Here is a 14,520-nt window from a genome sequence, read left to right on the forward strand (position 1 = left end):
ATGTTGAGAGACACAACTTATTTGAACTCACTGAGGAAACTGTGTTTGTAACTACTTGTGTCCTACAATGTTTTGATAAAAGAGAATATAACTAGCTGGAGCCTAGTATTTGTTTTTTGTATTTCTCTCCCTCTCTCTCTCTCTCTCTCTCTCTCTTGCTGTTTTGATGAAAAGGAGTTCTTTCATCCTATCAGGAAAGATAAAGACATGGATCTGCCATCCATCAGCTCCTCGGGAATGAATTCCAGATGAGAGAGAAGGACAAATGGCCTGAAGTCGAGCTGGCACCGTCAGCTTCCGTGGCAAGCGCCACTTCCAAAAAGCTAACAGATAGGAAACCCTTAGGGTAGACAGGATCTAATAGAGAGGGGGGAGATCAGCGCTAAGCCATCCGAGGCCCCCCCCCCCACTTAACCCCCGGACAGTTAGCAACCTTGGGTGTGTTTTTTAGCTCTTTCAGTACCACTGCACAGAAGAGAAAGATGAGTGAGCTTTAACTCACTTAGGGATTTGAGCCTGGTCTTTAAGCTCTTTATTCCAGATATTGAATTGATATTCAATTGAATGGACACTTGAATTGACATTATCTGCTGCAAAAACCATCCATCGCAAATAAAATGAAATTCAGAAAACTGCTTTAATTATACGGTAGGATAGGCAAAATATGCTTGGGCAAGATCTCTTAAAAATAAGAATAAACAATTAAAATGTGCAAATATAGCGCTTTTGACTTTATGTAAGCAATAGAAATTCCATCTCGCTGCACAACAATAAAACAAAATTACCAGCGATTGATTCGAGTACATTTCTTTTGTCTGGAGCAAAGATTAGGTTGTTTTACCTTAAGATAATAGATTGATTCTTTCAACATTAGAAGTAAAATCCGTTTTCCTGGGGATAAAAAAAAAAAAAACTAGCTGTCTCTTTGACATTCAAAACATTATGTTCAGTCAAAACATTACAGCACTGCGTGGTATCTGCACAAATACCACATTTTTCTTAAATTACATCAAAATTCTGCCACATTATCCTATTAAAAATAAAACTTTGTCACAAGGAGAGATCGGTACAATATATTCTTTCCACATCTACGCTCTCTCTAAATGAGAACTTTTGCCATCTTTAACTTTCCAGATGCTGGATCTTGAAGAAATCTCACAATGGCTCAATAATACACTTGTTATATGTTTGGCGTATAGCATGAAACAGTCAGGTGTTTGGTATGAGAACCAGATGAAGTCAGAGATCAGTCCTACAGTCCAGTGGTTAATCATGAGTGTTTTGGAAACCCTTTGGAAATGCAGTCAGCTTTAAAACTTGTTTGTTGCCTGGGTCTCTTTTGTGGGCTGTGGCTTTATTTGCAGACATTTCGAGTTTCTGTCCCGCAAGTTGGTTTCATTGATGGGGTTGATTCAGTTTCCAAACCTTCTCCTCCTCCTCCTCCTCCTCCTCCTCTCCATCATAATTTCATTCAATTACAGGGCGTGTCACAATTCATTTCTCGTTTTTTTTTTTTTTCTTCCTCTTCTTCTTTCTTTTTCTCTCTCTCTTTTTTTTTGTCTTTTTGTTTCTTTTCACATTGGATATGGGCTCGGCTGTTTGCATAAACACAGCTGAGAAGATTAAATAATGAGCCCTGGTTCAGATTACACGGCGCATAGATTCCATATTAGATCTCCTTCAATTTAATTAAACCCCTCTTCCACTCTTTCACTCTTTGTCTCTCTGTATGCTGCTATGGTTTGACGAACGGTGTTTTGACAGGAACCAGCAAACCATACACTCCAAAAACCCTGTTAGTCTCCAGTCTCCGTGACAATTACTTGAACGCACACTTCACTTCGGGCAAACACTTTTGAGTCCTCGCATGTACGGATCTGTAATGGGAAGCCCTCAAAGACTCTGGAGAATATCAGACAGGCAGCAACAACACACTCTCTCTCTCTCTCTCTCTCTCTGCATTCTTCGTGTAACTGTCACTCTATATGAAGCGTACAAGCAGTGGTCAGTGCGCCGGCCAGTTTAAACCAGTTCTGTCAGAGGTGGAGTACAGTGGAAGCGGTTTATACGTCAGTCAAGAAGAGGTTACAGTTACTCGTTACTGAGGTGATTTTAAAGAACGTCTCCAAGAACTTGAAGGAAAAAAAAAAAAATGTTTGCTCCCAACTTAGTGTTTAGTCCACCTAACATTATTACAGGCTCATGGAATGCATTTAGAGGGAGGGAGGTTTGTAGAATTAACCACATACTCAACATTTGATTTTGAAAGCGGCGTTTTAGCTAGATTTTTAAATGTGAAGTATGTTGGCAAAATCTTCACCATGTATAATTTCATCAAGCTGTAAACATTCAGATATTTTTTAATGTGACCCCATTTTGTAACAGCGGACTTTAATATTGCTCAATGAGGCAAAGCTGGGAATCATTTTGGGTCCAACATTTTGAGTTTTGCTCCGTTCTGTCCTATGGGATGTTGTTGTTGTTATTCTTGCCACCAGAGCCAAGAACCGATACCATGTCAAAACAAGCACTCTGACTTCCAACGGAGCGCAGACCGTGTTCCAAACGGATGCAAATAGGTCGCATTCCTGATCCCCACTGGAATGCTTAAAAAAATACATATCTGCAGTAGACAGTTCACTGGAAGCAAAGACCCATGAATGAAAGATGGGCAGATTTCCCCTTTTTTTTTCTTTCTTTCTTTCTTTCTTTCTTTTTTTTTTTCTTCTTTTTCCCCCCCATCTCCTGATGACCTGCGTGATCCTTCCTGCCGGTGTGTTGAAGGAGGACTCCCAGCATGCACTTGGGGAAAAAGCCGTTAAATGCGGTCGAGAAAGAGAGATTCCTAGCGTGGTAAGAGAAACTTAACTACTTAAGGACAAGACCACAGCGCTAAGAGACGGAACTTCAACCAACAGCAAAAAGAAAAAAAATAAAAATATTTGCATAGTTTCATTAACACCATTAGGACTCTCATGAAAGATTCTGTAACGCTTTATTTTAAGTGTACATTACAATGCAATTATTTCAAATCTTATCAAGCCTATAGCTGGTAATCCATTGACTGCCTGTTACTGTCTTGACAAAATTAGAAAGTAGAACAACTACTGAGTATTTGGCAAGATCTGTACTATTATGACTTTAAAAGAACACAAACAGTTCTTAACTGGTACAATATGGTCTTCACTTTAGAACAGAGGCTCAGTTTGTCTTCTGTTAGAACTAAGTGTAGTGACTTACTAATGAGCTGTTGAAAAGAATTAAAAGAGGGAAGCCAACTAGTGTTCTGCTAAGGCTCTGATGAGAGTTTCAGGCTAATTAATTAAGAGTTGTATTGCACAAAACACACAAAAAAAACACATTCCATGCAGACCCCATGCTCAGATAAAGGTTATGCAACAGATTGTGATGCGTAACGCACAAATCAAACTGCTCTGGAAAATCTTTCATCTGTGCTACTTATTACTTAACTAGGCAGTAATAAGCACTCAAGTGATTACAGTTATTATGCATTATGACAAGTGCATTATGACAGACGCCTAACATAAAGCCTTAGCGAAGTATGAAACTTCTGAAACTTCACTGTTACATCTTTCATTTTATTTTCCAAAGCTTGAGTGGCTCCCACTGAGAATACTCAGTGGATTCTGGCAGGAAGATTAGAGCAGAATGGACTATCTCCATGTTAAGCAGGTGAGAGGAACAGGCGAAAACAACCCCCCAAAAAAAATCAAAGAGTACAAATGAGGGTGCAGAAGAACATGGTTTAGTGTTCTAGATTCCTGCCAGGCATATTGAGTGCTTTTGATTTATTGCTAGGAGGTGCTGGTAAAACGCTGTAGATTTGGCACAGAAGGCAACCCCCCCCCACACCCCCCACACCCCCCCAAATCCCTACAGTCATTCGGGCGTTGCATGTCTCATCTGACTCAAACCGTTCTTCCAAAAGTACAAAAAAAAAAAACCGAACATCCTGACCGAAATCTCATTATGAATCATTTAAAAATTATCGCTCTGTCTCTAAATACTTGTCACGCTGATGTTTTGCACCGTGGTCTGAGTGGGAATGTTGGACTCAGAACTTTGGAAGTGAACTCCAAGTGTAGCGATCGGTGGACTTGGATTGCGCTGAGCGTGTTGTTAGTTTTTGTTTCGTCCGACATACCCGGAGAGAACCCCCCCCCCCCCCCCACCCTCCTTAGCACCATGGTAACGGCGCATGCTAACAGTGCTACACATATGGATCATTTGTGTGTTTTGGAAGCTTGTTAAGCTGTCAGATACCGCGGATTGGAAAATCAGATCAGGCCTTGAAATACTGTAATGACAGCAACGTTTGAATTCCGGCCAAAGCATAAAAGATTGCTTCCATAACCTTTCTTTTCCTGTTTGCCACGTAAAATTAGCTGACGAAGGTATAAGCCTACCAACGTATGAGTGACGTTTGATTAGGGTCATCATTCATGCGCAGACAGTGCAATGGAAGCTCCAGGACATGTTTTGTGACTGACCGCAGGCGCTCTGACAGTTTGATTGAGTGTAGTCTTAAGTGTACGTTTGAGTCAGTTCTACTCTCCTGAGCCTCTGGGCTCTCTCTTATCTCTGGCCGTTTTACAGGCCCTGTGGGTGAGTCCCAGACACTGTTGGGCTGAACTGTAATCTCTGGCTTTGAGGATTAATCTCATTTAGATGTTGGGGTGATGTTGGAAGGCTTGCCAAATACTGTTTTCACAGTACTCTGTCCAACACGATACAGTGGACATTCCTAGGACATATAATAGCCATGGTTTCAGACACACACATACATACACATACACACGCTCACACCCACACATAATGACTTTACATCTTTCTTTCTTTCTTTCCTCTGTCTCACACCCACAATATCCCTCTCTGTCTTTCTCTCACATGCGCACGCACACACACACACACACACACACACACACACACACACACTGGCAGACTTCTGTGTGTGTTTCTCCTGCTCTCTTTGTTTTTTCACCAAGACCTAATGCCAAAAGGAGGAGTTCCACACACCAGCTGTCAAATCCCACAATTAAAGAGGCCCACAAATGTTTATATATATGTGTGTGAGAGAGATATATACAGCTAAGATTTATTTCTGTAATGTGAATATATGCAAGAGCGCAAATGTTCAAGGCATGTGAGCGCAGTGCGTATTTTTATTCGAGTTAAATGGAGTCATTTATGCGTGGTTACGCGCACGTGTGTGTGTGTGTGTGTGTGTGTGTTTGTGAGTGAGTGAGCGAGTGTGTGTGTGTGTATGTGTGTGTGTGTGTGTGTGTGCGTGTGTGGCTGCATCTGTGTGCAAAGTTGTCTGTACTCTCTGCATTATTCTGCTGTTATTCATTGTACTACGTGACGTTACACAAATTTTTGTCATTTTTAATCACCCGCTTGTAAATGGCCATCCCTCCCTCTCTAAACTTCGTACCTCTTCTCTGCGGTTTCCCCTCTGCCCATACTGAGCCAGTAACTCAGAGGCCACAGTCTGCCCCATATGGCCTCTGGATCTCTGAGCAGTCGCCCCATAAATACCCACAATCCCACCCGGCTCTCCCTGCCCTCCGGCCAACTCCCATGGGGTACGGTCTACTGTGACATCACTGCGGTGACAGTGGGCACGGGATGCATCTGGTGTGGAGCGCACAGCTGGGTTTGGGTGCTGGGACAGGGGCCCCGGGTTCCTCCGGTTGTCTGGACCGGGGGCCTTTTTTTTTTTTTTTTTTTTTCTCTCTCTCTCTCTCTCTCCCTCACTTCACCGGGTCTGTAATTACACAGCCTCCTCTGGATGGAGATGGTTGAAGTCTAGCCAATTAGACCATAAAGACATCTCCTCCTCCACTTTCATCCAAGCTGTCTTCTCCTCGATGTGAGATACTTTCGCACTCCCTTCATATGTCTCTCCTTTGTTTCTGTCCTGTCTCTCACATTTGTAACAAATTTTTCTCACTGCATGTCATAGGCATGACATGTTGCAGGTCTTTTCTCTCTTTTACCACTTTCTCACTCGTTTGCTGATACCGTTTATTCCTTTTGCTCACTTTTCCATCCTTCTTTTTCTCCTCACTTTCCATTTCAGAAGCCCCCCCCCCCCCCCCCCTCCAAAATATGAGCTATTCTCCTCTTTTCTCTTTGTAATTTTCAAAGCTATTGCTGTAAGATGATGTAGCCATTTCAGGGAGACACATAAAGCTGGTTGAATATGAATATGAAGACTATAATTATGAAAACATTTCTGCTCTGTGTAACGATGCATTCTAATTACACAGGGACAGTCATAAAAAAGTCTTCCAAATGTAGATTTAGGTGCATAGCGTGTGAGCATGTGTGTGTGTGTGTGTGTGTGCGTGCGTGTGTGTGTGCGTAAGTTGTCTGTGTTTGTGTGTAAGAAGGTTATGTTCTGGTGTGTTGGTGGTTTGTGCTGTTAGCTGAGTGTACTATAGGGGAGAGACTTAAGATTAAAAGATGTGATAGCTATTGCAAATAAATAAATGTATCTCTAATTTGTTTCTCAAAGAGAATGAGCAAGGAATGAACAAACATTCTGCTAATTTCTTTCTTATGAATCCAGAGTGAATTCTAGAGAGCACAATATGATATACAGAAAAGGGACGGGATGCAACTTTTGCAAGACCTATAACATGCCCCGTAGTTTCATATAGTTCACCACTAATTGACCATGTTATATCAAATCTTCTACACAAGGAGAAAAACTGAAGAAAATACATAGATGTCTAGTTACATTGGCGACCACATTGAAGTCCTTGTCGCTTTAATCGCAAGTGATGAGGGGAGTTTCTGTAGTGATGCAGTTACTGCCCGAGGTGATACGTTTTGCTAGTTTTGGTGTTAAAAACTCACAATACTCTAATTAAAGATGTCAAAAATGTTCCTTTGTGTTTTTTTTCATCCTAGCACATCCTGCGTAACTCCAGGGAGAATGCGACGAAAGTCATCTTCCTCATCACCGATGGCTACTCTAACGGCGGAGACCCGCGGCCTGTCGCGGCGGCTCTTCGGGAGAGAGGGGTGGAAATATTCACCCTGGGAATTTGGCAGGGGAACATCCGTGAGCTACACGACATGGCCTCTCACCCTAAAGACCAGCACTGTTACCTCGTCCACAATTTCGCCGAATTTGAAGCGCTGGCCCGACGAGCACTACATGAAGGTGAGCAGAGAACAGAAATTCTGATGCTGGTAAAACTGATAAAAGGCTGTTGAGTAAGTTCAGGAGTCAAACAACCAAAGTCCAGAACAAAAATGACATGAAATCAGATGTACCTAACTGATTTCACTTCACTCAACTTCCATAACTGTACACTTGTGCAGTGTTTGATTGTCTCAGTAAATGATCAACATTCAAATGGAACAGTTGAACGAATTTGACTGGGACTCCGCCTTACAAATAAGAGATTACAGTAATGGCAGGATTCAAGCAAGAATATTTAAGGACGAGGTGTCACTCATTTAAGTGTCTCACTTTTGACTGTAGTATGTGAGAAATCTAGTATTTTTGAAAAATAGCCGTAGTATGTCTTACTTGTGTTGGCCTGTTGTAGATCAGCTTTGCTCATTACTTCAGACACATAAATTTTATGATCTGGCTTTGAAAAGCACGACGCAAGGTGAAGTTCTCTCCGAAACTCTGCTGAAATCATCAATTCAAAGCATGAGAAACAGTGAATCAAACGAGGATCAATCATTTTTCACCAGAGCGGCCTGCCAGGGCGAAAAGCCGTGACACTGAACGCTATCAACCCCGCAGCGTGCGTCTGTGGTATTCTTTCTCCAAGTCTGCACTCCTTCATCCAAACAGCCTCGGCCCAACCGAGACATCTGGACCACAATCCCTTTTTGTTTGCTTTGTGTTCAGTGAGACGGAGATGCTCCTTGCCAGTGCTCTCCTTTCTGTTGTTCTTCTTTAGCTGTGGAGCAGACATTGTCTTCCAAGGCAGCTTGCATAAATTAGGTGCGTTCACATCAGTCAGGCTTACACAGTTTGGAGAGGAGCAGAGGCCATGTGAGTTTAGGACTTAGCTCAGGAACTATTAATGTCTCCCCACTGAGTGGTAGTTTTTTCAGTCAAGTATTCTGCCTCCGCTGACATTTTTACTCCCACATATCTCCCAGATCTCTTTCTTTTTTTTTTTTTATCTCTATCATCTCTCTTTGTCGATACATTTTTCATTATCTTATCTCTATCTTGTCTTTCTCTTCGTTCTCACTCCCACCACATCCCTCCTCTCCTCAATTCACCTCTCATCTTCTCTCTCTCTCTCTCTCTCTCTCTCTCTGTCGGTCTCTCAGATCTCCCCACTGGAAGTTACATACTGGAGGATCAATCCCGGTGCTCTTCCCTGTGTGAGGCAGGCAGAGACTGCTGTGATCTGATGGCGAGCTGCAAATGTGGCACACACACAGGCCAGTACGACTGCATCTGTGAAAAAGGACACTACGGCAAGGGACTGCAGCACGAGTGCACAGGTACGGAGTCGAACCCTCAGATAACGGGGTAATCCCTCGGAATACGCCTCCAATACCCTTCCGTGAACATCTGTTTGGTGACATCATCACATTCCCATGTCCGTGCGCGCGATCAGGAAACAAACAAACAAAACTTCATTCTAGTTGACGTCTTTGAAATGTTTTCGTTGAAGTCAAAGCTCTGTCGTAGCGCAATGGATCATTTTTGTGTGGTTATTTGACTTACCGTAATTATTTTATCATCCTTTCAAAAACCTCTCAGAAACAGTTACGGATCTGGGACAAGAGAGAGAACATAAAAACCAAACCAAGGTTAACGGGCTGTCGGTTCCAGCACATCAGTTAACGTGAGGACGTACGGTTATTTGATAAACAAATCAAGATCTTCCTGGACACGTAAAGCTTTATTCTGTAACTTCTGGCACAGGCACCGACGCCCAAGTTGAATTGTTTTTACGTTCTTAGGCTAAGTCAGCTTTCTTTCTTGGTTGTTCTTTCAATCATTCAGCACACAGGTTCTCTGGCACCCACCCCCCCCCCCCCCCCCCCCCCCCCACCCTCAAGCATCTGACTTGCACAGAAATCACAAATCAATAAAACATGTTCAGTCACAGTGTGAAGAAGCGCAGCTAGTCATATTTCACTCTTTCAATGGAGGAAAACCAGCTGTAAAGTCCAGCTCATTCAACTGAATCTCTTCTTTTTTTTTCTTTTTCTTTTTTGGAAGCAAAAGACTACTTCATGTCTTACTTTCCGCAACAGGTAAATCCATGGAAAAGAAAAGCACATTATTGTGATGAAAGCCACCTTGAAGACAGTGGTTTTAACACCACTAACCTCTTGACTTGTCCTAAACCATGGCAGTTCTGCCTAGCCATAACTGAGGGGAACCCCAAACAATCATTTACACAACACCGGCACCCAGACAGATTATTACTCTGATAATGTGTCTGGGCTCATAGAAGCTTGGGCAGACAAAGCGGCCAAGTATTTAATCAGCAGGGTAGACAGAAATACTGTGGTTTTATGTGATTTTTGGAGAGAGGAGAGGTACTCAAAGGAAAAACAAACACAGTAACCACAGAGAAAGATGACTGGCAGTTGCATTAACCACTGGGAGTAAAGAAAAGGTGGGTAGAGGATGTTAAGAGCCAATCAGTGCTAAGCATTACTCCTCCATTACTCCTCTCTTCTTTTCTCCTTATCTTACTGCCTATTTGAGCTAGAGATGGATTTAATCACAGGCCATGAAGAGACATCTCCAAATCATAATCAGATGTGAAGACAATAAACTGTCTCATCACAGACAGCTGTTTAATTGGTTTAATTAATGACAGAGGGTCGATGCCCAACCAGAAATTTAGCGCAGAAAACGGAAATCAATATAAAACAAAAAAAAAAAAAAAAGAAGCAAAAGGTTTCCTGTGTCTGAGAACTGTCTGTGAGTGCAAGGCAGATGGTGTGTTAGGAACATATTAATTTAAGGAAAGGGTAGTTTAAGACTCTCTGGGAAGTACTCAGTCATCTGGGAACTGAAGCTTCTGTGGATGTCAGTGGAGCTAAAGGTTCTATTGCTTCTTATATGACATCATTGTCCTAAACTTCATTTCATTCTCCTACATTCAGAGATGCACTGCTTCAGAGATAGACCACTGCCAAACGTCAAAAAACAGCTTGAATTCCCTAAAGTTAGTAGCTTTTTTTTCAGTTAGCTTCTATTCTCAAATAACACATTTGCTAGTAGTCGTAGAACATCGGTTAGGGGAAAAGATATATTAGGACAGAGCTGTGAGGAGAGCTCTTTATCCTGTAACAGTTACCACTCTCTTGACTTTTTAATGCAAATTGTTGATTCAATCCATCATTGTATTAACATTTTTGAAAATGTAACTAACCAACAAAATAACTGTGAGGAACAGAGCAGAAACCATGGAAACTCAGGTCAATGCTCTCCACTGTGAAAGATCCTTAGGGGTCACATGCCTCTGAACTTACGGGAAGAATATGGCTTTTGGGGAGAGGGAGGTGATTCAACTCAAAATCTCAACTGTCTAAAAAGTCAGTGTTAGTGTCGGGCATAGGTTCAGTGCTGGGGCAGAGTTTAATCCCCTGTTGATCAGCAAGACTGAGGGAAAAGTGAAGGCTTTCTGGACACAACGTACCTTCACTAGGCCTCAAACATGCGCTGGGTTTCTAAATATAGAGAAAGGGTCTCTGATCAAGAGGGTAGAGGTCATTCCCCCATTAAGCTAACAATGTTCTTGCAATTTCCAGAGAATAAAACATAACTGGGCTTTCTTAACCTGGAAATAAGGAAATGTTACATGACTTTAACTATGAGTAATTATTCTGTTGCTTAAGAGCTGAGATGAACTGTCTCTGTTTTCGTCTGCTCAGGGTTACGTGATCTACTGTATCTGGTGCCTGTACATGTGGTAATGTTCCCATTTGTCCTGTCAATGGACAGCAAAAGCAAATATGACATGAAACCAATGGTATGTAACAGTAACGATAACCCCCAGTAATCAGACACAGCAGGACGTGAGGGTGGCTAGTGGGACCTCCCTCCTGATACTGTCGCAAGGAAGTTGGAAAAGTCCTGTTTAGTGTTAATGAAGTAAATGATTCGTTTACACGTCAGGCTAACTTCAAATCTAAACAAGGGGTAAAGAGGAATGACTGAATGACAAAGAGAGACAGATAGCAAGAGAGAGAGAGAGAGAGAGAGAGAGAGGGTTGTTTTCAAGATGTTTGTAATTCTTTTTTTTTTGGTGGCGGGGGGGGGGGGGGGGGGGTGGGGGGGGGGGGGGGGGTCATTGGTTGTTGCATAAATCGGTGTAAATGACCTACTTATCAGACACACAACCCGGTTTTGAGTCGCCTCACATTGCCATGGACACTGTTGCCGTGACACGTGGCAGCTGGTGCCTGAGTGAGGTTCACCATCAGGGGTCAAAGGACTCTGGGGGAACCTGAAGGATAGCTGGTTTGTTTCCTCAACTTTTAGACTGTAAATATTTGTTCGCACCCGGATGGCTGAGATTCCAAAAAGGAAGCCTCGAGATGAACATAAATCCGGTGTAAGGAATAAAAACGACAAAAGAACAGGAATCTGGGAAATGTTGGCCGCTTCCCGAAAGGGAAATGTTGCAATCATGTTTTGTTCATTCCCTCTTTGCTCCTTCCCTCCCTCTCAATCTTCCATTCTCTCTCTCTCTCCCTCTCTTTCTCTCAGTCCTCCACTGTCTAATGTATGGTGAAATCATTGTGGAGCTCACACAGACACTGAAGAATGAGAGACTTTGCGAGAATCTGACACCTCCATCCATTAAAAGAAACCCCTGTGTCTTATTACCGACCCACTCAGACACGTACGCAGAGTGTAATGAAAGGACAGGGCAGACAGAAGAGAAAGGATTTAAAGAAGAGACATGATTTTTCCAGAGTGGAACACTTTCATCAGACATCGTTCATTATTCGTTTAATGGCAGCGATCCTCGACATTGCAGTCTGTGTGGTTTAATAAGCTGTTTGTTACGAGACTGTTTATTAGCTTGTCTGCTGTGATTTACATCACATTTAAGTTGGCGTCACAGCTGGATGAGTAATCGTCTTAGCAACAGTAACCACGTTATGTCTGTTCCTCTCATCCTCAAAGTGTCACATAAACTCTCTCACCATATCTTTAAAAGTTTCTCTTGGAGAGCATCAGGTTGAAAAACACACACACACACACACGCGCGTGTGCGCACACACACACACACAAAATCAAATTGCTGACAAAAATTAATTGCTGACACTATGAACAGAGTGTAAACTATGGATCAACTCAGAGCTATTTAACTTTATATTAGACATCACAAGTTGTATGTATTGTATGTATACATATGAAGACCAGTTGTATATTATGATTATTCCTTAGGTACTAATTGTTCTATGCACTTACAAATTTATAGCTTCCATAGCTTAAGCATTACTTATATGTTTAAATTGTAAGTATATGTGATAAGGGAACCTAATTTTGTGGTACAGATACACACATAGAATTTCCACCATGCATACCGTTGTCATTAAAATGTGAATTTATAGTTATTACAGACATCTAATATAAACAGAATCCATTGGGCCTAATATCTCCATTTTCCTCTCTGGCTCAAGAGTCATGCATGTGCATGGTTTGCCAAAGATGAAGTCATGGGAGTTACAGTGAATATACCGTAATGTACATTTGGCTTGCACTGAACTGAGGGAAGCCCATTCAACCATAAGGAGTCTTATCTGGGGGGTCGTTTCTATGCACGTTTTGTCATTGTTTTGTCGTTTTGTGTGTGTGTGTGTGTGTGTGTGTGTGTGTTTTAGCGTAAACCAACACTTTTGTCACTAATATTAGATTATGATCGATTGCTCCTTTTCGCCAATTTGTATTTTATTAGCCACCAGATACAATATATCCAATAGCTTGCGAACTCAGCCAAGTTTGACATGTTCTCTACGCAACAACAGCCAGTAGTTTATTTTACGTCATGCAAGGAATTTTGTTTTGACATATCCATAGGCCAGTTAAAACAATTATGTGTTCATGGACGAGGTATCATACATGCGTTTAAGTGTAGACATGTAGATAGCTGTCTATCTGTCTGTTTGTCACTTCATCTGTCTATCTGTTGGACAATTTCCTTTTTTGCTACAGACCTACTTTTCAAGGGTCAGTCTCCTCTCTCTCTCTCTCTCCTTCTATCGATCTGTCACTGTCTGGATGACAACCCCTCTGTCAGTCTGTCTAATTAATATAAATTTTATCTTGTTGAAGAGCCAGTGGCACTTTGCCTGCAAAGATGGGCTTATTTGTCAAAATCAAGGCAGTGTGTTGCTCAACTCTGTTTTGGCAAAACTGAACAGATTCTTTAGATTCTAAGGAAAAGATTCAGAGGTTAACAGGCCAAGGGGGGTTGCCTTCTCATTTGTTAAACTGGTTGGAAAAAAACTTGACATTTTTTTTTCCCTCTTATATTTATGCAGATAGAGGCTTTTGGAGGTTTTTTTTTTTTTTTAAGAGCCGAAGACTGACTTGACTCGCATGCGGCAGAAATTCTCCAGCAGGCCACGGCTCTGTAAACTGACTTTAATTAATGGCTTTAAAATAAAGAGTAGGGTTTGTAGACTGTGGATGCTGTGTAATCTGGTAAAACAGCAATCACTTTTGTCATAAATAGACACTTTGCTTACAAGAGGAGTGCGCGTGTGACCGTAAACTGGGTGTAATTACAATCTCCACAGCAGGTGGGTGTGACAAACGAGGTCGTGTAAAACGGCCGGTTCAGTGAGACTGTGTTCCGCTGCGTCGTTACTCCCTCCCTCTTTCTCTTTCGCCTTCCCACCATCCCCGCCGTACCGCTCTCCGTCTCTCCTCCTTTCTCCTTTGCCAGTCCCCGAGCTGTTCCCCGCGTCAACCGGCACTGGTAGTAAATTGAAGATTTACTTCATGGTCTGGTATAAAGTGTCAGTTACACACGGCAGAAGCAGCATGCGCGAAATCCAGCCCGATTCCTTTCCTGATGGCCGCCCGAGGGTCAGATTCAACCAGGGCACAACGGCTACGCTGCCACTCATTCAGTCACTCGCGGACTCATTTACACATTCACTCTGTCACTCACAAACTCATTCATTCACCCATCACTACAGGAGCATAGAGTGTACACATATGTATATATGTATATATATGTGTGCATGTGTGTGTATACATATGTATGTGTATATAGATATATATATATATACTGTGAGTTTTGGAGTGATGACGGCCTCACTTAGAGGTGCTGAAGTGAGAGCATATATTTAGTTTGACTCCTGGTCTTCAGATTGGGACCCAAACCAATGAGCTGCTGTGTGAGAACAGGGAGGGGCCACTCTAGGGGGACCCTCTACTACCCGTGTTCAGCTGCTGTTTGACTGACAGTTCCCATTACCAATACTGAGCACAGGTCAGTTCTCTGGGCCTCAGACCCCGCCCCT

At 42.3% G+C, this 14,520-nt stretch overlaps 1 protein-coding gene across 1 annotated transcript in view; it reads left to right on the top strand.

Annotated features, from left to right (window-relative positions):
* Window positions 1-14,520, top strand: part of svep1 (sushi, von Willebrand factor type A, EGF and pentraxin domain containing 1) — a 65,773-nt gene that overhangs the window by 9,703 nt on the left and 41,550 nt on the right. Inside the window, 2 exon segments of the mRNA XM_030779496.1 lie at window positions 6,940-7,195; window positions 8,335-8,511. Coding sequence (XP_030635356.1) covers window positions 6,940-7,195; window positions 8,335-8,511 — 433 coding nt within the window.

Source organism: Chanos chanos, chromosome 7 (assembly GCF_902362185.1).
Source record: "Chanos chanos chromosome 7, fChaCha1.1, whole genome shotgun sequence".
Lineage (NCBI taxonomy): Eukaryota > Metazoa > Chordata > Actinopteri > Gonorynchiformes > Chanidae > Chanos > Chanos chanos.